Source organism: Mustela erminea, chromosome 16, assembly GCF_009829155.1.
Source record: "Mustela erminea isolate mMusErm1 chromosome 16, mMusErm1.Pri, whole genome shotgun sequence".
NCBI classification, from domain to species: Eukaryota; Metazoa; Chordata; class Mammalia; order Carnivora; family Mustelidae; genus Mustela; species Mustela erminea.
In genome coordinates this window covers 14,139,554-14,163,344 of record NC_045629.1, presented here as the reverse complement: position 1 = coordinate 14,163,344, position 23,791 = coordinate 14,139,554, and the positions used below count along the sequence as shown (strand labels likewise).

General features: G+C 42.7%; 1 protein-coding gene across 1 annotated transcript in view; it reads left to right on the top strand.

Moving 5' to 3' along the window:
• The window catches only part of ASPH (aspartate beta-hydroxylase), a 215,430-nt gene that overhangs the window by 132,258 nt on the left and 59,381 nt on the right, over positions 1-23,791 (top strand). Inside the window, exons 14-16 of the mRNA XM_032316775.1 lie at positions 8,944-9,029; positions 15,863-15,949; positions 23,032-23,182. Coding sequence (XP_032172666.1) covers positions 8,944-9,029; positions 15,863-15,949; positions 23,032-23,182 — 324 coding nt within the window. The remainder of the gene's footprint in view (positions 1-8,943; positions 9,030-15,862; positions 15,950-23,031; positions 23,183-23,791) is intronic.

Sequence of the window (23,791 nt, the reverse complement as noted above, 5' to 3'; positions counted from 1 at the left end):
TTAGATGATTTCCTATCATATCCCATCTTTGGATACTTGTAACAAAAAGCAGTCTTTCATATTTTATGTCATTCTACTTGGAGACACGTAGCAGGGTCTAGGGAGCAAGGAAAGCAAGGATAGTGTGGCCCCATAGGTCCTTAGTCCTTTGTTGACTCAGAAACTACAAACTGGCTACAGGTATAGTGTGGCAAAGTTATTAGTCACCCAAAATCTCTGTCAGGGAGATGGTTGACTACAGAGCAAATCTGGTATCTTAAAACTAACTAACTAAATAAATAAATAAATAAAATTCCTCAAACCATTTGCTAATAAGGTGTTGGGGATGAATGAATTTTCCTCTATTCAAGGTTCTTCCAGCTAGACTAAGAAGGAAATTGGCATAAGACCGATAAACAGGAGAAAATCACATTTAGTTTTGTATAAGCAGGGCATCCAGAGCCGTGAAACTCCAAGAACTGTCAGGCAACAGGAGGCTTATATGACATCCTGATCTAAGGAGCTTAGACCCCTGCGGTGGGGGTGGGGGGGTGGTCTGAGCTTACAATGAGGAGGTAGAACCATTAGCTGGAAGGTGAGAGGGGAAGTTTGGAAAACAAAGGCTGTCCTGTTATGCAAATAACTTTCTCAGATAAAAAGAGATCTCTTAATAGCTCTCTACCTGGTGCAAGATTTCCTTTCTAATGTAAATTTAGGCAGTTGATAGAGGGGTAGAGACCTTTTCCTGAATCTGCTGGGTTTTGATTGCTTTTAACTCAAAATCTTCTTCATGCCAAAGTGGCCAGTCTTGGGATGGTCTGCTTTATGCCCCTACAAAGATATATCATACACATCTCCCATTTAATTAACAGAATTTTAAGATACATGAAAATAAGGTGTTATAGATGGTGTCCCTGGGTGGCTCAATGGGTTAAGCCTCTGCCTTCTGCTCAGGTCATGATCTTAGGGTCCTGGGATCAAGATCTTGCATCACATAGTGCTCTCTGCTCAGCAAGGAGCCTGCCCCCCCCCGCCACCTGCCTCTCTGCCTACTTGTGATCTCTCTCTGTCAAATAAATAAATAAGCTCTTTAAAAAAATAAGGTGTTATAGAGGAAAGTAATGATTAACATTTATATTGATGTTTTATGCTCCTTTATGGTTGGTAGGTGAGGGTCAGATATTTTCCCAATTTCATGGAAGCAAAATTAAGCAAGTCACCTAAGAAGGGCAAAATTGAGGCCTCTCTAGACTCTACACTGTGATCATCCTACTAAGCCTTGTGTCTGCATAACGTGTAAACCCTGGATCTTTGAGATACGAAAGGAAAATTACTGTGGTTATTTAACTACCTTTATCCTTTGAGACTACAGTACAAAGTTCAACTTATTCCTTTACACAATGTATGGGCCAAGAGCAAGCTGCCCCAAGATGGGCTACTTTGGTGTAAAGATTATTTTGCACTGAAGATAATCTAGAACCTATAGGCTCAAGACACACTTCTGCCCCTCTCTTAACCACATTGAAGAATCTAAATTGGGGGGTCTTTCTTGGAATAAGAGTTATTACTAGAGATAAATTTTATCTGAGTGACCCAAACATATGGCAGGGGAAACATCTAATGACCAAATATTTGCTCTTCTTATTCCCCTATGAATTGTATTCCTTCCTGTGAAGTCTTAGACTCGTACTCCCTTTTTCTTAGTTCAGGATGAAATATATAGCTCATTTTGCCCAACTATCTTTGGAATTTCTGTATCTGTTTGGATTCCTTGTACACTTAAATTTGATTTTCTCCTGCTAGTGTGTCTCATGTTAATTTCATTCTTAGTCCAGCTAGAAGGACCTTGAAGGGAACAGGAATTCTTTGTCTCTGGCAACAGCAATACCAATGCTCAATTCTATTTTGTCATCACTCTCAGAACCCTTGGAAACACCCTAGTTTGGGCCAGGTGCTAGATAGATAGATAGATAGCAAAATGGCAAAAGCATAGACACTGCAGTCAGGATAATGCCAAGTTCCAGTCTTGGTTCCTCCTGTTTACAGTTTGCACAGCCTAGGTGAGTCACTCATGTCTAGCAAATGAAGTGCACAGTAAATGTCAGCTATTATTATCAGCAAAGAATTTGATAAGGCATTAAGCAGTGACTCAAAACATAAAAGCAAGATGCTTTGTGAACTTAGGTTCTACTAAATTAGCTGAACTTTGCAGTCTAAGAACTTACTGGTTAGTTATGTTGGGGAGAAAGAATTTCCTCTGCCCTTCAAGATCCTTCTTGCTGGACTAAGACTCAAATTTGATATGATGCAGATTAACAGGAGAAAATCAAACTTAATTGTATACCAACAGGGAACCCATACAGAGATGGAAATTCCAGACAGTCAGTAGGTCATTTTGAACAAAGAAGAAAGGGGAGTAGGATCTGGGACTTCCAAAGGAAGGAATGCGATTCATGGGGAAATTAAAAAGAGTAAATGTTTGGTAAATGAATGTTTGCAGGAACACTCAGTAACTATGGGACATAGGGAACTTTGATCAAACAGACCTTGCTAGGTTCCTCCCTGTCCGTCTACCTAGTTCATATCATAATGTAGTTATCTGTGGTGAGAGCTCTCATCCTGGAGCAGGTCCTCTATCTAAATTCTTTTAGGCAGCTGTTGGGGCGGTAAAGAGCTTTTCCTGTATCTGCTGGGCTTTGATGGCTTTTAACTCAAAATAATCTTAATGTTAAAGTGACACATCTTCCAGCAGCCTGCCATTGGCCCCTGTAGTTGTGTCTAGTATTCTGCCATTTGTGTTCTAAATTGCTGAATATACTGAAAAATTTAATGGAATGAAACATAGGAATTAAGTATCAGTGTTCTCTATGATATTTTCAATGAGGATTGACTTACATACACCTTGTTTCTTTTTCTCATCCTTTTCCTCTATCCCCCCCACTGTTGTCCACTGATACTTTTTGGATTAGAGCTTCTTTTTTATAAAGCAAGCTGCTCTCAGTTCATTTTCATGTTGCTTATAATTTGCTGCTTTTTAAAAAATAGCTGATAGGCCCAAGTTAAAATTGACATTGTCCCATTCCTTTTCATAATGTCTTGATTCATTCATCCTTACATGTTTTATTAAGTATTTGTTGAGGACTTTCTCTGTAGGCCCGGCCATGTACTAAATGCTGGAAATAAGTTACAAGGAAGGCACAGTTCTTTTCTCGCACAAACTAACAACCAAGCAGGGGTTGGGGAGGGTTGGTAGGAAGAGAGAGAGGGTGAGCATGCTTAAGCTAATTATACAACCAACTTGAACACAGCCTGAAAAGTTTATTATTTCTAGAAACAAAATGCTATATGGAGGCAGAAGAGGAGGGTATTTTTTTTTCATGATTAAGTCTTAGATGACTAAATAGAGGAAATGGCATTAAAAGTAGGTCTTAAAAGTTGAAATGAAGAGTATCCTGTGGTATAAATAGAGGGAAGTATTTTCCAAAGAAAACACCATGAGAAGATTCACAGAGGTGCCAAAGTTCATGCTGTATTTGAGAGACCATGTAAAGGCAACGTAAAGTGCTTTACAGGTACAGAACAAGAGAGGAAAACAGAGACTAGGGGCTGGTTTGTGAAAGACTGTAGACGTGGTTGAAGGTAACACAACTGTGAAATAGCTTGAGATGAACATTATCTCCCTGAAATAAAGCAACCATTTTGGTGGTTTTGACTTAATGGGAGAAATTCTCATTCTCTCTTTCTCTCAGAGTGCAGTTAATTTAAGACCCTTAGTTAGCACAGAAAATTGTATTTTAAAAAAAATGGTAGCCTGGGGCAGGCGCAGGTGCCATGACCTTCAGCGTGGCACCCCTTGGCATCAGGAATCCCTCATCTGGGTTGGAGTGGGGAGCTACGGTTGTACACATTGTGTTTTGCATATTTTCAAAAGTCCAAATCTTGCTATGCCACTGACCTTTTACAGTTGGGGAGTACCTCCTCTCTCCACAAAACTTAGACTTCCTAAACATGGACTTTGGGCCTCTGCTGGCTCTTGAAGGAGGCTCAGCATCACTCAGCATCTAATGCCACATCCTCAGATCTAGGGAGAGACACGTCAGAGCCCAGAGTCTTTGAGCAATATCTCCACCTCAGCTTTCTAAAATTCTGGAAAGCCCTGATTCCCTCAATAAGAGCATTCACATATATGGTACCAAACACTAGCATCCAAGCAGAAGGAGATGTTTGGCCTTTCACTTACAGGAGAAGTAACTAATGATGAAAGTACAATTCCCCAGTTGTGACTGAATTACAGAATAGCTACTCTTTCTTCTGCCCAGAATAATGCCGCCACCGCTGGGTATGCTTGATTTCTTAAGTTTCCCCAGGAAGCTTTCCCTTCTGCCTTCCAAATGGATTAGCACCACTCCTGGTCCATTCTGAAATTCATTCCTCTCAAGGTTAGTTATCCATTTATATCTTTCTTCTCAGTAAGACTGCAGCCTCCTTGAGGAAAGTCTGTTGAATTCCCAGCACAGCCCTTGGAACACAGTTGCATTTTAGCAAATCGTTGAAAGAATGAATGAGTCAGTGAAGTACCTTTTGGTTGCTGTGAACAGTGCAGCAATGAGTGTGCATATCCAAGTCTTTGTGTGGACGTATTTCATTTCTCTTGGAGAGCAAACAGGATCAGGACTGCTGGCATGGCTTTCTAAGGAATTTCATTTTCATTTTGTATGTTCAGGGATCCATGGGTGTATTTAAAGAGTGGAAGACATGAACAGGAAGATCCTCAGAACAGAGTAGACCATGGGGACAGACTGGAAGCAGGGAGACTGGTTAGGAAATTGTTGCTTTCTATCTAACATATGGCAGACATTTCCATTTTCATCACTCTTTTTAATGCAGTGGGTTTAGAACACAGAGTAATGCAGAGATCCTGTGTCTGTTTTTCTTGGTGGTCAAATTCTACCCATGTACCATAATATAAAAACATCTTCATTGATGGACCAAGTGGAAATGGAAGGGAACCAGTATTCATTTTTATATAATCTAAGTATATATTGCTAGAGCTTTCCTCATACTGTTAGTTATTCTTTTATTGTCTTTCTTTTTTCTACTTATTTCCTCTTAATGTTTCAACCATGGTATGGCAAGGGAATGGAGAATTTGAAATGCAACTGAAACGCACTTTCATGGTTTTGGAAAAAATTAAAATACTTGCAATGACAGTGATTATTTTTATACAAAGTTTAATATAGCATGCACAGCTTCCTTCTAAACCATTGTTTTTAAAACCATGTTCAACAAAATAACAGTTCATTCCAGTGCCTTCTAGGTCTGCTTTGAAAGATTATTAACATGATTTCCATCAACTGAAAATTAAAAGCATGGGATTTCCAAGTTCAAAGAGGTCTTAACACAGTCAGCCCATACCACTCATTTGTAGATGAGAAAACTGAGGCCCAGACCACCTGGGAGCCTGGTCCCATCACTAACCATGAGAACTCATTGTCTCTGTGGCTTGGCCATGTGCCTCTCCATAATAAGAAGGAAGAGCTCTGTGTTTTTTAGAATTGGGAAAATTGCTTTGGGCTTTTTATACATTTAAAAATAAAAATAGTCATGATAGGGACCAAACTTGAATTTCAAAGAGAAGAGAAGTGGGAACCACTAACTTGAAGATCTGTGAAAAGAGATACAGAAGATTTTTAATATTTTGTCTTTTTTGTGACACTATTGAAATATTTTGACATCAAGATACTTAAAATGTACAACTGTTTAACAAGCCTATTATTTTACTGCTAACTATGTTGAACTGCCAATAATTTATTTTTCTTCTTATAGATAAATCTCATGTTAACTTTATAAAACAGGTGACAGATTTGGGAAAACCAGTAACGTCCTGTAGTCAGGTGCACGCCAGGCTTTCTTGATCCCGCTGGTGTTCTGCTGACAGAGACTTCTGCAAAACTGAAATGAGCAATTGAGAGACATAAGTCAGTGCTGAGATGACAAGACACTAACTTACCACCATGCAGTCACATCTCAATCAAACATCAATTTGTTTTCCATATCCTCAGCATATATGCTAACGTATAATGACATGCAGCTGAAAACACCCCATTATTCACTGTTTTGTCAGTCTCTGCTTTAGCCATTTATATTTCTTTAACAATAGGGGTCCTGAGAGCTCAGAGAGAGGGGAAGAAAAAGGTGGAATAAACAAATAAAAGAGCATGACCATTTTCAAAAATGCACGAGGAGTGAAATAAAGGAAAGGTGATCCGAGTGTCCGCTTTCCTGCTGATGATAGTGGAATTGGAGAATGGAGCATAGATGAGCAGGAATAATGGGTTGATTAATAATGAACCCCAGAATTAGACATAATTGCCCACTCTAGGCAGCATGGAACAGCCCCAGTTCCCCCACGTGGGGGCCTCCCTGTAAGACTGCCATCAGCTCAACATACTACATGTGCTACCGGGAGGAAGAGAGAGGGTGGGACAGAACCAAACAAGCTTGTCATCTCCCCCAACCCAGTGAGCAGATAAGTCACACCAACACCCCTATGGGGAGAGGCAAGAGGCCAAGAGTTTTGGGGGAATGTCCCTCCCTTTGGAAACCATTTGAGTGGGAACTAAGTGTGTCTCTTCCTGTGTGGATGGGAGAGGGGAGGTATTAAGGAACTGACCCTTTTGGTACCCCAGTGGCATACCTATGAAGTTAAATTCACTATGTCTGGGAGGTTGAGACAATAAAAGGAGGTATAGGTAAAGTACCCGGCACGGGGGTACACTGAAAAGAAATTTAAAAATTAAAAATTTAAAAAAAAAAAAAAAAAAAAAAGCACCCAGCATGTGGACTGGCACAGAGCAATGCTAAAAAAAAAAAAAAAAAAAAAAAAAAAAAATCGTGATTCTATTCAGTCCATTTGGACAAATCCACATGCTCCTTCTTTGCCCTGTTCTGTTTGCCGTCTCTAACTAGTTTTGTGATTTGGACAACCAGATGGCTCTGATGTCATCCTCTGGAAAAGGACAGAGATGAGAATGATAAGAGTGGTGAGCAGTAGTGCATTCGATTTCCTATCTTGAGTGTGAGGCATCCGTGTCATAAATTATAGGCCCACAGATTTACGATTTTTGTAATTCAAAAGAACATTAACCTGTTAATTTGTAGCCCCATTTGGAAATTAAACTGTGAAAGCCCTGTACAGGGCTGAAGACTGACCCTAGGGAGCCGCAGAGGGCAGGAGCCACAGAGGACCCAGGGAGGAAATGAAGAGGCTACAGAATAAGGAGGAAAACTAGGAAAGTGGGCAACACAGAAGTCAAGGAGAGCATTCAGTTCGGGAAGAAGGGAGGAGTCAGCTGTGCCGGGTGCTGCAGAGGAGTCAGGTAGGATAGGAAGGAAAAGGAACAAATGGGCCTGCAGAGATGGCAGGAGGGAGCACGTAACATAGGGAGCACTGTGCTCTCCACTCATGTGCAATATTGACTTAACTCTCAATTTTTACAGATGAGGGAAGCAGGAGTCAGAAAAGTTTAGTAGCAGCCTGGCTGAGGTCACAAAGCTTAGAAGTCACAGAGCTGGGACTCAGACCTGTCATTTGACTCTTAACCACTCAGCACCCGTCTCTTCCAGAAGACTTGCTTCTGCCCTGTATTGGGTGAGGAAGCCAGAGCACCATGAGTTGAGAGGGAGCCAGGAATGAGAGGAGGCTAAGAGAGAATGGCAGGTAGAGGAGGGTAGGCTGAGGTTTGTCTTACTTTAGGACAGCAAAGACCTCGGCATTATTAAATGAAAATAGATGCCCAGAATAGAGCCAGGGAATGAGGAGACACTCAGGAGGTACAGAAGACAGAGGACAGGGGTGTGTGTGTGTGTGTATGTGTGTGTAGGGGTGGGACCTTAGGAAGGAGAGCCCCTCCTCCTGTGTGACAGGAGACAGCAGAAGCAATGGATGGATGGGTTCAGGGTCAGAACATTGATGAAGAACATCTCTTCTCATTGTTCATTCTCTGTCTCCCCCACTCCATCCCCTGTCCCACCACCTGTCCCCTCCTCTATCTAGAACATCCCACTTACCCTTCCATGCCCTCCTCTTGTCATTCTCCTGAGCCCTCAAGCAGGATGGTTAGCTGTAGGCTTCCAGGGAGCACACGGCACCCATCTACCCCACGGGCACTGCCAAGTGGGCCCCAGCAGGACCTCCCCACCCACCACTGGATGTGACTTCATGCTCAGTGAGCATGAACCAATTCAGCTTGTGCCTACAACATGGTGCCCCTCTGTAGGAGCTTAGGTTTTGGAAAAGGACTAAGTTGCACAAATGATTATAATGCATGTCCCATGAGAGAAGGCCCATGAAAGAAATACGCAGAGTAATGGGGACTTCAGTCCAGAGGGGGAATGCAGTGAGGAAGGCAGAAGGGTTTTGAGTTAGTTGTTGAAGGGTGAACATATTTACAACCAACAAAGGAATAGGCCATTTTACTTAGAGAAAGTAGGGTCAGAAACGGTACAGAGCTTATTTGAGGAACACGGGATGGTCATGTTTGGTGAAGGATGGAATATAGCTGGAGTGGTAAGCCCATGATGCAACAGGAGGACCATCCGTGCTAGACTGTGAAATTCTGTTCTTCTCCGCAGTCTTGCGCACTTAGCCAAGAAGTCGATCCTAAGTTTATAAATCACACCTACCATTTTCCTCCCAGAAACTAGGCCAGTATCCCTGTGAGTTTCAGGATACCAGTACCCACCCAGGCTCCTCAGAGCACCCCTGGGCATATAAGTAAGGTCTGTGTTATCTCGCTTGGCAACTGCTGCCTGTGTCCTCCCGGGGATGGGGGGGTGGAAAGAGGTGAGCCGGGAGTGTGTTTGCTCCTGCACGGAGAGTTTTCTCATTACTCGTACATCACTATTCTTAAGAACTATTTCTAGACAAAGAAATACAAAATTAAAACCTCTTTTTTCTTTCAGTTAAGAAAAAGAAGCCTAAACTATTAAATAAATTTGATAAGACTATTAAAGCTGAACTTGATGCTGCAGAAAAACTTCGTAAAAGGGTATGTTGATGTTTTCATTTGGCACAGAAATGTGCAATGGGTCAGTTGTTCAATAAATTCAGGCATTACCGTTGAATTGTTACAAAATAATAAGAGAAGCAGTCTTTGAGTGGACTGGATTTTTTTTTTTCCCAAGCACATCAGCATTCCAGTGAAATGAATCAAGTGAAAGGGAAAATTTGTCCCTGTATGGCCAAACAGAAGTAGAACTAAGGGTTAGGCTGGTGGACATGGGGTCAGCCTACCACCTCCCCTCCATCAGGTTGTATGGCTTTGGACAAAATACTTGGCCATTCTGAGCCTCAGTTTTCTCATTTAAAAAATTAGAATAGAAAGTGATCTTCCTGCTTGGTTTTTGTGAAAATCAGATGAGTTTTTTTTTTTTTTTTTCTTAAAGCATCGACTGTGTCAAATGCCACATAGGTGAACATTTTTAACTGTCTAGCACCTCAATGCAAAAAGAAAAAAATTAGTCCAGGACGCTTAGGGTAGTTACTGATAGGTGAAATGACATTGGGTTTAGCATTCTTCTCACTAGGTATTAACCTCATGCACCTGCAGTTTTCAGGCTGACTATTATATGGTTTGTGTTGTTCTCAGTTAATTTGAAATATGACATGCGTGTGTTTCTAGATATTGCAGTTAAAAAAAATAACTTGACACTAGATTGAAGTTCTTGTTCTCTGACTCAGTCATATTCATCGTCTAATTATCAGGTCCAACATTTATAATAATACATTTAATAACACCTTCACTGAATCGTCTGCTCGTTTGTCATGGAAATTTCTCTTTCTCTACTCTGTACTGGAATTAGACTTGGCATCATGATCATTAGTTTTCCTGTAATATGCTTTTTCATCCAGTAGACCTTGGCTGCAAAGAAGGGACGGGGTATTGTAAGTAAATAAGCAACAATAAAAGGACACAGGTTAGGAACTGAGTTGGGACAAGAATATGCTTCCCAAGTATTTATTGGAAACATACCAGGAAGCACGGAGACCTCTGTAACTAGTGTTAGACAAGGTTCCCAGGCCAAGACTGGCTTACCCTCTTCAGCAGCCAATAAAAATGGGGTAACTCCAAAGACTTTTGTAGCAAAGTTGTTCACTGTTCCTAAATTTAATCATGGGAAGGATTTCTGAATCTGTCTTGTTTAACTTTACAAAATGAAGCCACCTACTATTTGTGGGAAATTTGCATTTCTTAATGGAAGTGAAGTAGGAGTCTTCTTTTTCTATCCCCTCGTTTGGCATCCTCCACTTCCTCTTTACTAAATGCCGTATATGAGAGTGTGGGATGCCTATTTCACAGGTGACTTTAGGGATAAAGGACAAGTGAACAGCTTTGGAGAAGGACTGTTATGTAATTTTAATGAATGGTAAAGAAGGGCTCAGTTGCCAAGGGGAGGATAAGTCAGTGGGATTTAAAAATGCTGGAACAGTCCATGGGGTATTCTCTGGTTCTTGCTTATCTGGAGAAATGATGAGGCATTCCTCCAGGGGCACCCGAGTCTCTAACAGAGTCAATAAGGGCGGAGGAAGTAGCTTCAATTCTTGCTTCTGAAATAGCAAGGAGCCATATTTATTATTGACTGGATTATCAGCATTAAGGAAGCTTTTTTAAGGTTATTTTTATGGCTGATATTTTCAAATGATGCAACCGGTCACCTTGGAAAAGCTGAGGTCCATGCTGAGGTATGCCCCAGACAGAGAGGGTCCAGTTTTAGTTCATGCCTAGCTTTAAGGACTATGTTGCATGAAAGTATGGGGTCACTTTATTTTTCCATCAAAAATGTACAGATCAGAACCTAATTCAATCATGTGTTTTTCAGAAGTCATATGTATTGCTTAACACTCTTCCTTACCTGTAGAAAAAAGGATCTACTTAAATATTCACTTATTATTATTTCATTTTAAACATTATTTATTTATTTATTTGACAGATCACATGTAGGCAGAGAGGCAGGCAGAGAAAGAGGAAGGGAAGCAGGTTCCCTGCTGAGCAGAGAGCCCGATGCGGGGGCTCTATGCCAAGACACGGGATCATGACCTGAGCCCAAGGCAGAGGCTTTAACCACTAAGCCACCCAGGTGTCCCACTTATTATTACTTCATTTTAAGTGAGAAAAAGAGAGGGAGAAGGGAACATGTAATAAAGTCAGAGCGAGGCTTTCGAACACATGAAAGTTTGCATCACAGGCTCTGAAAGGAGCTTGGGATGAATGGATACGCCGTAGGCAGGACGCCAAGGGAGTAGCGTCACACTCTAAGATGAATGGCGTTTATCAGAGGAGCTGCCCTCCACCAGGTCTAGAGAGAAATGTTCTGCTGTAGATCTTCATGAAGGGTATGCTGACGGATGGCCAGCTCCCAGCCTCACATCGCACCAGTGGATTCTGCAATACAGCTGTGGGGGTGTGTTTTAATGTCCTTGGGCACAGCTCATTGGCCTCATGCCAGAACAGTGGGGCCCAAGTACCTGTCTCTCCAATGAACTGTCTTGGTTTTTGGATAAAATATAAGCTCTGTCGAAAGAGGATTTTTAGACAATTCTTCACAAGCATTGAATCTTGCCTTTAAGTTTTTCAATAAGAACCGCATCATAGCCCTAGGAGCTATATTCTCTAGTAAGATTCTAGGGAGCGGAAGTTCCTCCACACCAGAAGCACGCACATTTACTTTGCCAGCCTGCTGGGGTAAGAGCAGGGCTGACAGTCCCTTAGCAGGGCAACACGGCTTCTGTCCGAAGGGGATTGGAGGGATGCCATGGTCAAGTCACAATATTCCATTATTTTTATATTTTTGATGACCAGCTTTTTATCCAGAAGGAACAAAATGCTTTAGCAGATTTGTTACAAATGTTGTTATTCCTGTGTTTTAGATCGTAATGGTGCATTTAGCATGATTTTCACAAAAATAGCCTCAACATTTGCAATTTAAGTTACAGAAGGCATGTGGTAAGCTAAAAATGCCCCCCCCCCCCAAAATATCCCAAGTCCTAATCCCTGGAACCTGTAAGCTTTACTGTATTTAGAGAAAGGGTCTTTGCAGATAGGATAACTTACAGATCTTGAAATGGGGAGATTATTCTAGTTCATCCACTTAGGCCCTAAACGCAATCACATGTTTCTTTTTAAGAGAGAGGGAAATTGGAGACAAAATAGGAGAAGGCATCACAGAGGGGAGAAGGCAATGTGAAGACCAAAGTAGAGATTGGAGTAATGCATGCACCGTCAAGTAATGCTGTCAGGAGGCAAGGAACAGACCCCCCTAGAGCCTCTGGAAGAAGCGTGGCTCTGCCAACATCGCAGTTTCAGCCCGGTGAAACCGATTTTGGACTAATGTTGTCCGGAATGAATTTCTGTTGTTTGAACCATCAAATTTCTGGTGATTTGTGACAGCAGCCAGAGAAAACTAATCCAGATTTTCGTGCCGGGCAGTGGGCTGCTGCTATAGCCAATACTTAGAAATAAGGACATGGCTTTGGAATTGGGTAAGGTGGAAAGGCCGGAAGAATTTCGAGACGCATGAGAGCAAAAGCCTGCATTGTTTTAAGCAGACTGTTGGTAGAAATATGGATGTGAAAGCTGCTTCTGGAGAGGGCTCAGAGGAACTGAGGAGCACCATAGAGAAAGCTTTATCGATAATCTTCGAGAAGATACGTATCCTTACCAGCAGAATGTTGATAGGCACTTTTGGCGAGATCTCAGGAGGAAATGAGGAACAGGTCATTGTAACTGGGGAAAAGGCAGTCCTTGTTACAGAGTGGCAGGAAACTTAAATGAATTATATCTTACGGGCCTGGGCAAAGCAAAACTTGGAAGCAGGGAACTTGGATGCTTCACTGAGGAGATTTCCAAGCCATGTGTCCAGGATGCAGCCTGCTTCCAGTAAAATAGGAGAGGAAAGTGATCATTAAGGAAGGAACTCTTAAAGGAAAAAAGAACCAGAACATGATAATTTGGGGAGATTTCTTGGTCTATCCAGTTGCAGAAGAATCAGGAAGTTCATTGTTAGGAAAGTGTACTCCGGAGAGAAGGCCAAGGGCGTGCTGGACATCCTTTTCCTGAAGAGAGTGGGTGTGTTGTGACGCTTGGATCTACTCAGCTGTCCAGCAGAAGCCAGGAACAGAGATGGGATTATCCTGGGAGAGTCTTTGCAGGTGCCTCTTGTCAAATGGTGTGAATCCCCACCACAGACAAAAGAGACCCACAAGGCTTTTGAGAATATTATACCAGGAGAAGCATTGCCACCTGAGAGACACAGGAAAAACGGCAAGAAATGCTGGGTTCCCAAAATCCTACAGGCAGGAAACAGATGGATAAAACAAATCACGCTTTCAATAAAAAGAAAAGATAATTCTAAGGGCAGAGGTGAGAGACAAGGACTCTGTGGCCAGAGACAAGAACTCGGTAGCCAGAGCCAAGGACCCAGAGGGCAGAGCCTCAAGCCACAGACTTTGAAACCCAAGAATTCACCTGCTGTCATTTTGAAACTGCTTGGAATCAGTGATCCCCTTTTTTTCTTCTAGGAAGAAGAAAAAAGGCAGTTAGAAGAAAGTCACACAGAAAAAGATATTTCACATTGAGTTCTTCATCCCTTAAAAGTGGGTGGGGGTGGGGGGGTGAAGAGGTAAAAACATGGGATTTTTAGGGCAGTGAAACCAGTCTGCATGATGCTGTAATGGTAGATACTGTCAGTATGCAGTTGTCCGAACCCACAGAATATCCCACAGCAAGAGTGAACGGACCCTAAGGTGAACTGTGGTCTTGGGGTAATTTTGACGTGTCCGTGTACCTTTGTCATTTGTAACAAATGTGCCACTGTTGTGCAGGATGGTAATCATGGGGGAGGCTGTGTGTGTTGGGGACATAATGAGTAGATGAAAAATCTATGCTTTGTCTCAGTTTGCCACGGGCCTGTAACTGCTTGCTCTTACAAAATAAAATCTTTAAAGAAATTAATATCATGAGAGGACAGTATATTTTAAAGAGCAGTACAATCATTTCTGACAGTACATGTCCTGTAGAGCATGTGTTCCTGGCTTGATTTATTTGTTAACCTGCCTGTTGATCAGGTAAAAGGCTCCTGTGAGAGGAGCCCCATTATTTTGTGCTGCACACACATTCCCCACACCACATATGCTCCATGCGATGTCTACCAGTTATAAGTGTAACAGCAGCCCCTCAAGGTAGTTAAGTACCCTCATCCCCATTTTACAGATGAGACACCCGAGGCAGAGGCATCAGTAACTCTCCTTAAGTCATACACCTCTCAAGCAGCGGAGACCAGCCTCCAACCTGTCAGTCTGGCTCTGGAGCCTGCGCTTATAGCCATGACACTATGCATATGTTTCTACCAGCCCTTCAGCACCACTTACGGGCAAGTGAGAGGAAAAGAAAACCTCCTCCTTGGTTGCTATCTACCTAAAGAAATGATTCTAAGTAACTTTAATAGGGATGTTGCCTGACCTTTCACTATTGAGTCAAGTCTTCCAGAAGTGGGTGTAAGGGACAGCCGAGCAGTCCTGCTTTCCCGAGCCACCCTGGTGAGGTGAACTTTTGTCATGTGGAAACTCAGCTTGGTGAACTTCAAAACATAGAAACCACGGCGAGCTTCCATTTGTATGAGTAATGAATGGATTTACCAGTTTAGAAGGAGCCGAAGTGTCCGTGAAAGTTCATCTCAGAAAATCTGGCTCTATCCCGTGGTTCCCAGTGTCCTTGACCTGCGGCCATCCATTGGAAACCAGGAGACATTGTTTCACCCTGTGGAATGGCCATGGAGGGAGTGCCATGTGGAGAGGCATCCTCACCCCCACCAAGACGCTCACCAAGTTGACCTGTTCCACATCCTCTGTTTCTTTTCATGTCATGGTGGTTAGGGACCTAGTGGAGGTGCTTGGACCATCTTCTTAAGGGTCCACATAAGCTTTGGGAGGGGTTACATAACACAGAGTCATGAGTTTCCCCGGTCGGCCAGGCAAGCCAAATCAATGCTAGTAGTGTTTAGTGGCTAACAGATACCACGAGCCAGTGGCCTTATGACTCAGGCAAGTTTATCCTCCCCACCTCCAACAGGTGCTGTAGACTTCTCATGGCAGACCCCAAGACATTCCATCCACCAGCAGTATTTTTTCCCCAACTTAAACTACTATTTTCTTCAAGAAGATAGTAATACTGTAATAGCATTGTATGGTGACCCATGGTAGCTACACTTATGATGAGGATAGCATAAGCTATAGAGTTGTCTAATCACTGTGTTGTACATCTGAAACTAATGTAACATTGTGTGTCAACTGTACTTCAATGAAAAAGAAAGTTAAAATATAATGCATGTAGGAACTGTGCATATAGGGGGAAAATGCAGTTTTTTTAACAGAGACTTAGAACACATCCTTGGTCAGGTTTCTGTTATTAAAAAAAAAAAAAAAATTGTTTTCATTTTTACTTCTCCGTTTTCCGAACTTAATTTTTTTTTTTTTTAAAGATTTCACCTATTCACTTGACAGACAGAGATCACAAGTAGGCAGAGAGGCAGGCAGAGAGAGAGGGGGAAGCAGGCTCCCCAAGGAGCAGAGAGCCTGATGCGGGGCTTGATCACAGGACCGACCCTGAGACCATGACCTGAGCCGAAAGCAGAGGCCTAACCCACTGAGCCACCCAGGTGCCCCCCGAACTTAATTTTTTTTAAAATCTTAGATAAAACTGTCTTTAGAATCAGAGTGGAGTCTAGGATGTTTTGACAACATTATTTGGTGAATATTAAAAAACCATACTGAATAACATTATGCATCTGAACTTACTGCATTTATGTAACTGCTTCTTCCTAACAGGGAAAAATTGAAGAAGCATTGAGTGCATTCCAAGAACTAGTGCGCAAATACCCTCAGAGTCCACGGGCAAGATATGGAAAGGCACAGGTATTTGAAATCATTCCTACGTAGAAGATGCTTTTGATGTTCTTGTGTTCTGTGTAATTGGATTTTTTCACTGCCGACCATTTGTATTTCTCTTTGTCCTTCTAACTTATAAACAGAGTCCATTTTGCATGCATATGTGTACGCTCAAGCAAGAAATACCGTTTTAAGTACGACAGTTAGTTATCGCCAGTGCGTCCCGGTGAATCTGGTAACATTTTCCTGCTCTCCCTCCATCTAGCTTCTCCCTGGATTTGAAAAGAAAAAAAGAAGAACACTTTTGTCCTTGACCTCCCGTCACCGGCATGCCCCATTCTGCCAGGTTTTCACCACAGGCTCCTCTGAGCTATAAGAACCGCAGTTTTGCAACTAGAGGCTGCAAGTTTGCCTAGGAAAGTCTTGAAAATATAAAACGGAGTTATATTAGCAGCTTCCCTCTCCCTGTCTCCATTCCCTCATCTCCTTTCTTCCCTGACTTTCCCATCGTCCAGCTCCTCATTCTGCGAAGCTTTTCCGCACCCTGTGGTTGCTGCAGTTGGCTGTAAAGCCACCATATACCACGTGCTCATTTAGACCCTGGGATTATCATAATGAGCCCTCTAGAGGTCTCTGCCCTTGTGGATTTTATCAGCCAGCAGGAGGTATTTTAAATGTTACTTTATCAAAACTGAGAGGGAGACAAACCAGAAGAGACTCTTAATCTCAGGGAACAAACTGAGGGTTGATGGGGGTTGGGGGGAGGGATGCGGTGGCTGGGTGATGGACACTGGGGAGGGTATGTGCTATGGTGAGTGCTGTGAAATGTGTAAGCCTGATGATTCACAGACCTGTACCCCTGAAACAAATAATATATTATATGTTAATAAAAAACAAAGTCACTTCATCAAAAATTACTTAGAGGAAGCCCCCATATGCAGTTCTAGGCGCTGCAGATGCAGCCACCAGCAAAATGTATGGCATTGTCATTGTGGTGACGAAGGCAGCCCGGGAGACAAAACAAGTAAAATATATATGCTTGTCAGTGAGAAGTGCTGAGAACCTGTAAAAAGCAGAGTACCGCCACAGGATGTGTGAGGGAGTTGATATGTGGGCTAGGGTGTTTGGGAGAAGTCTACCGACGAGGTGACATTTGAGCCAGGGCCTGAATAAATATATATAGAAATATATAGTTAAGGATATTATAACATATTAAACATAAATATATTAGATCATCTTGTGTAAAATACGTCATAAAGAAAAGGAGAGCATACCTATTAAGATTTTTCTGGCTGTGAGCTATGAGGCTTGCGGGTGACGGGGCAGACAATGCTTCAGATACGCTGATCAGAAAAGGCCTCTCGGGACGCCTGGGTGGCTCAGTTGGTTGGGCAGCTGCCTTCAGCTCAGGTCATGATCCCAGCGTCCTGGGATCGAGTCCCACATCGGGCTCCATGCTCGGCGGGGAGCCTACTTCTCCCTCTGCCTCTGCCTGCCTTTCTGTCTGCCTGTGCTCGCTCTCTCCCTCTCTCTCTCTCTGATAAATAAATAAAATCTTAAAAAAAAAAAAAAAAAGAAAGAAAAGGCCTCTCTACTGAGGTGACGAATGGCTGAAGCGTGACAGGGCAGCTGAAGGAGCTGGGCAAGCAGAGGGAACAATGAGGGCAAAGACCTGATACAGGGAAGTCATGTTGGCATAAGAAACTCAAGAACAGAAAGAAGGGCGTGCTGAGGGAGGGTGACGTGGGACAAGGGGGCCAGGGCCTCACAGATGATATTCTCTGTGCCCTGAGAAGCCTTGCAGGGTTTCTGCATGGACTTGGCCATCTTGTTTTTTCATAAAGATTGTTTTGGTTCCTCGGTGGGGGATAGATTAAAGGGGCAGCAGTAGAAGCAAGAAGCATAGGGGACGACTGTAGGTGTACTCAGGGAGCACTGGCCTGGACTGTGGCCATGGCTGTGGTGATGGGGAGATGGTGGGGAGTGCTTCCTGTTGGCTTGGGTATAGGGATCAGAGAAGACAGGACTGGAGTTCTGGGTTTGGGGTTTGGCCAGAGGAGGAGAGAGAGAGCTGATTGCTCACAGGGAAAACTGGTAGAGGAACAGGTCTAGGAAGTCAAGAATTCGCTTTTCGCCCTATAAAGTTTGTGATGCCTATTGGACAGTCAAGTGGACATGTCAAGGAGACACTGAATTTTATGAAGTCTAGAATTCAGGACAAAAGCCTGGCCTGATAGACAATGTGTCTGGCAGTGAAGCTCCCACAGCCCAGCCTGGAGGGGTGAGATTCTCAACCCTACTGGGAAACAAAAGGCGCAAAGCTGCAGAAATTTTCCAGACGCAGAACCTGACAACACCTTTTGGGGAGAGGTCAATGCAGTGACTCGTATACAGCGCTCACATTGGACCTAACGTATCTATGGATAAAGCAAACATGTTTTGCTCAGAACTAAAGGTGGCAACCACTTGTTCCAGATCCTCAAATTCTTCTTATCTCCCTATTAAAAACTTATTAGTTAAATTTTATTAATTAAATTTTAATAAATTTAAAAATCATTTTAATTTTATTATTATTATTTTTTAAAGATTTTATTTATTTATTTGACAGACAGAGATCAGAAGTAGGCAGAGATGCAGGCAAAGAGAGAGAGGGAGGCAGGCTCCCTACGGAGCAGAGAGCCCGATGTGGGACTCGATCCCAGGACCTTGGGATCATGACCTGAGCCAAAGACAGAGGCTTTAACCCACTGAGTCACCCAGGTGCCCCTAAATTTTAATAAATTTAGGTTGTGAAAAAGTAACACAAAAACGTTTCTCCTATCCGTGGTACAGACCAGGGGTAACAGACAGCAGTTATATCGTTTTTGTAAGTGAATTTGGTCAGTAATCCTCCAAAATTGCTAAGCTGCATTGGTCTTAGGCAAGAGTGAATGTGTTACCAAAAAATCATGCCTGTTCATTTAAGTGATGAGCTTCATTACTAGTATTGGCAGTCATTTGATTAAGAGAACATTTGATTAGTCATTTGATTAGAGAACACTAGAAAGAAAAAAGATTGATGCAAATGTTAACTTAATTGTGACAAAAAGTACTTTGTGCTTTAGAAATTTTTTTTGTATGTGATAGTAATTGTGGGGGCCAAAGTCCAAATAAATGTGGTGCTGTCACCCATGGTGATTGCTGGATTTATATCCTTATTTAACTGTAGGAATTTGAGAGCTAGGCCTAAGGCAAAATTTTTATCTCTAAACTATTATGCTACAAGGTGTTATTGATATTAATGTTAATGTGGCATAAAGCAAAATTTAGGCATGGTAAATTAAATTTTAAAAGAGTAATTTAAAAGAAATTGTAAATGCATAGAAATTTTAAAAATCAGAGTTCAAAAGAAGCTGGATTTTATAGGGAGGAAGAAATGATGACTTTTCCATCCTTTGTTTGCACATCACACAATTACACTGGAATATCCCAACAAATTTTTTTAAATACCCCAACAAACTTGTAAAATGTAGCAACATTAAGTTAAATATGATCTATAATTCTGAAGCATCACTGATACTGTCTGATTCCTTGGATCACCGTGAAAATCAATTCTGACCAAATTCCCTGAACATCAGATACAACATCTTAAATCGTAAATTCAATTCACTTTATTATCTTCACAAACCATTAATGCCTCTGAGGCAGAAAATGACACATCTCCTAGGAAGTTTGGATGGTTTAATTAGTTCAAGTCAACAGAAGGCTTTGTGGTGTTAACATCCTGGAACAAATGTTCAGTTTCTGCCCAAATCATTTTATGTACAGGTGCTAAACTGATAATGATCAATCTATATGATTTTGATTTTCAAAGCCAAGTCTATTACTTTCATTCAAAAGAATTTAAGATGGAGGTGTCATTTTTAATACCAAGATTTTCCCAATTCTGGAAGTTGTAAAATGTTTTTACTTCGTTAAAATGAAGAAATTTGAGATGCCAGGAATGGAGGAAACAAAGTATATAAATTGTATCATCTTCCTCTCTTTATAGATTGGGTTTAGCTTGATATTCTGATGTCTTTAAGGAAGGATTACCTTGGTAGACATTTGTCCTCGCAGTAACCTTGACCTGACCCTCCAGATCCAGGCTCTATTTGGTAGATACCCAAAGCCAGGACTCCAGCTTGAAGAGGGTGAACTATGTGGTCTCAAAGGGCTGTCCCAGTTCCAGGACTGCATCACTCTCAGACGTCATCTATGAATAACCATGTTTTGGAGAGTAACTCACCATAGCCAAACTCACAAGAAACTGATACCTGAACAGAAAAGCCAGCATATGAATATACCGAAGGCCAGAGGGGCAGGATGGACAGTGTGAGTCATTAACCTTGAACTCTTTCTCCTGGCAGATAAGTCTATAATGGAGACAGCCCATTTACAGATATGAACAGATAGCGGTATACTCTGAAGCTTTTTTTCTATCAAGCAAGGGTAAATTGCCCTTTTTCAATCCAGAGATTTTTGTCTTAACACTTTTCCTTTATTATAAGTCTGTCCACTTCTCTCTTTCTCTCTGCTTCAGTCCTAGCCCTCATCATCTGGTGTAACTTACCTGATCAGTCCACATAACAGGTTATTTCTTTGAGGTGTTATTTTCTGACAAGCTCTCTGCAGATATTAACAATTTATGCTGAATCTTACTCGTTTTTGCTTTGGGATCAGGGAGGAATGTCTCATTTTCTTACCATGCCCTCAAATTGTGGAGCTATGCTTTACTCTGGTTCTTCAGGAAGCTGTATATATTGACTGCTGCACACCCTTTATTTTAAACAGCTGAACATGTTACATAGGGTATTAGGAGAAAAACATTTTATATGCGACTTCTAGCCTCTAACTGGTATCATTTTTCCTCAAGTGGTAATCTTCAAATTATAGTTTACTAAATCGGGTGAGATTTTGACCACCATTTTACACATTCCCCCTTTATCACTGTAGCATTTCACTCCCCATTTTCAATCTCCTGCAAAGAATCTTGCTTATTTCTCGGAGAAAATAAAAGTATCCCGAGAGAACTTCCATGTGCTCCCGCTACAGCACTGAGAGCCCACCTCCACCTGTTCCCCGGTGCTCTGCCTTCCCACCTGTTAGCGGGGATGAACCGTTCCGGCCCCCTTTCCCATCCTCTCCCACCTGCTGAAGGAAAGCATGCTGATTTTTGTGGCTTCTTCTGTATCATCACATCTTCCCTCTCTACTGACTCTTTTGTATCAGCTTTGGAGCACGCTGTTACATTTCCCATTGGTAACAGAAACAAAGCCCTCTCCCTGATCTCCACATTCTCCTCCATCTACTGGCTCATTTCTCTGCTTCCCTTTGAGGGTTGTCTGCACGCACTTCCCTCCTGGTTTCCTCTGGTCCTGCTCCATCCTCTTGCGGGTCCCCAGTTGTCCCATATGTCCCAGATGGTCAGGGCCATCAGAGGTGCCACATTGCCCAATCCAGCCAAGATGTTCAACCTGGTGTCCCTTCTAACATGACGGATCACTCCCTCTTGAAACCTTTTGTCCCCTAACCTCCAGAACCCTTTCTTGTGGTTAATTTCTTCTTACCTTACTCAGTCCTTTATGCAGATCCTCTCCAGTCTTTCTGACTTCTTTCCTGAACCACAAATGCATGTATGTACCTTTCTATCCAGCATCTGCACTTGGGTACCTAACGGGTGTTGGGTTTAATATGTCCAGAACGGAACTCCTGATTCTGAATGCCTACAAACCTGTTACTGCCCTGTCCTCCCATTCTCGGGATGGCAGTTCCCCCTGGGTATCGCTCAAGCCAAAACCCTTGAATTTTTCCTTGACCTCCCGCCCTCCCTTTCTGTCGCATTTCTGCCCACCTGCAAACCTGTTGGCTCTGACCTTCAAAATGTATCTGTAATCTCCCTACCTCCTACCGCCTCATTCTTACCACCGTGGTCCAAACCATCCTCATCACTGGGTCTGGGGTCCTGCTAGAGCACCATATCTGGCCGCTGTGCTCGTCCACCGCCCTTTCGGTCTGGTCTCCCTCCCACTACAGGTGTGATCCACTCCACATACAACAGATCATGTCAAAAACTCCCGGTGTCGGGGCGCCCGGGTGGCTCACTGGGTTAAGCCTCTGCCTTCAGCACAGGGTCCTGGGATCGACCCCCGCATCGGGCTCTCTGCTCAGCCTCTCTGCCTACTCTCTGCCTGCCTCTCTGCCTACTTGTAACCTCTTTCTGTTTGTCAAATAAATAAATAAAATCTTAAATTAAAAAAAATAATAAAACCAACAACCTGGTGTCTTTCCGTCTCACGTCGTGGCAGTCTAGCGGACTTGGCAATGGCTTACCACGTTCTTCATTGCCCGACCACCGCTCCTTCGCCAGTCCCCTCCTTGCCGCCATCTTGCACCCGCCTATCCTCTCCCCTCACTTCCCCACCCAGGGCCTCGCTCTTGCTATACTCTCTGCCTTGGAAGCTCTTCCCCAGATAGCCTCATGCCTCACTCCCTCTCTTCTTTCAGTTCATTCCTGGTCAGACCGCCTGAACGAACTCCTCCTACTGCCCCACCGTCGGCACTCCGAAGCCTGCTTTGTTTTTGGTCCCCAGCACTCGTGGCCGCCAGACACATAGTACTTTGATTTGTATATCGTCTTTCTCTTCGTAACGAAGCAGAATGAAAAAAGAGCTTTATTTGTTTTGTTTACTTTGCCTGCCACGTAGCTCCTGGATTATAGTTGTTGAATGAATGAGTGAACATGCAGACAAACTGCCGAGAAACACGAAGTCCGGACTGGAGCCCTGTCTTTGAAATATGAATGTGTAACATGATACATATCTCCATCAACCCAGCATACATTAATTATTCCTCCTTTTATATTTTTTTCTCATCTGTAGCTTGGTAGCTGACTGGTCTTCATGTTACTGAGATAGCACGCTGCGTTGCTTTTCTCTGTCTGCTTTTTAATCTCTTGATAAAGAGAAGTTTTTAATCTGTCTCAAAATGCTTTTCCCGCGTGTCCAGAAATTGACATTACATGTATATTTTGGATGATTACAAATACAGCCTGTCATGGGACACTTACCCATTGTGGGGACTTCCTCTAGTGTGAAGACGATCTGGCTGAGAAAAGAAGGAGCAACGAGGTGCTGCGTGGGGCCATCGAAACCTACCAGGAGGTGGCCAGCCTGCCCGATGTCCCCACAGACTTGCTGAAGCTGACCTTGAAGCGGCGCTCAGACAGACAGCAGTTTCTGGGTAAGACAATAAGAGTTAGTTCAGCCCCAAATGCCGTGCTCTGTGCTCTTAGAAGAGCTTAGTTACCTAGGAGGGAACCTGAGTTTCATAACTACTTTCAGGTAATTTACGCGAATGGATCCGAGACAGAAATGGTCTGTTACCAGTTTCCTGAGGGCTAGGATTAAGAGTACTTGTGTCACTTTGGTAAATGACCTAAGTCTGATAGTAGAACCCAAGGGATGATTAGAAACTAGAAGAAAGAGTCCATTAAACTTGTATGCAAATGGACTAGTCCAGAAGAAGGAAAACATACAGCACCCACAGGATGGGAAAGGCAAGGTTGGGACTCAGTGGAGGCAGTTGCCTCGGGTACAAAATTAGTAGCACTGAGCTTTCCTCTTGCCTTAGGCTCCAATATGCCTTGGTTAAACTCTGTTTACTTATTCTGTCCTTCAAATTTTGATATTTTGTTCATTGTGGATTTTTTACATTAATTTTGATTTTTAGAAAGAATGTATAAAAACATCACGCCTCTGGATGACTGAATTTTTGGCAGCCTCTTAAACTTGGCATTGAGCACCTCACTTGCCTCCCCTTATTCCTGGCCCTGGGGAAAGAATCTACTAA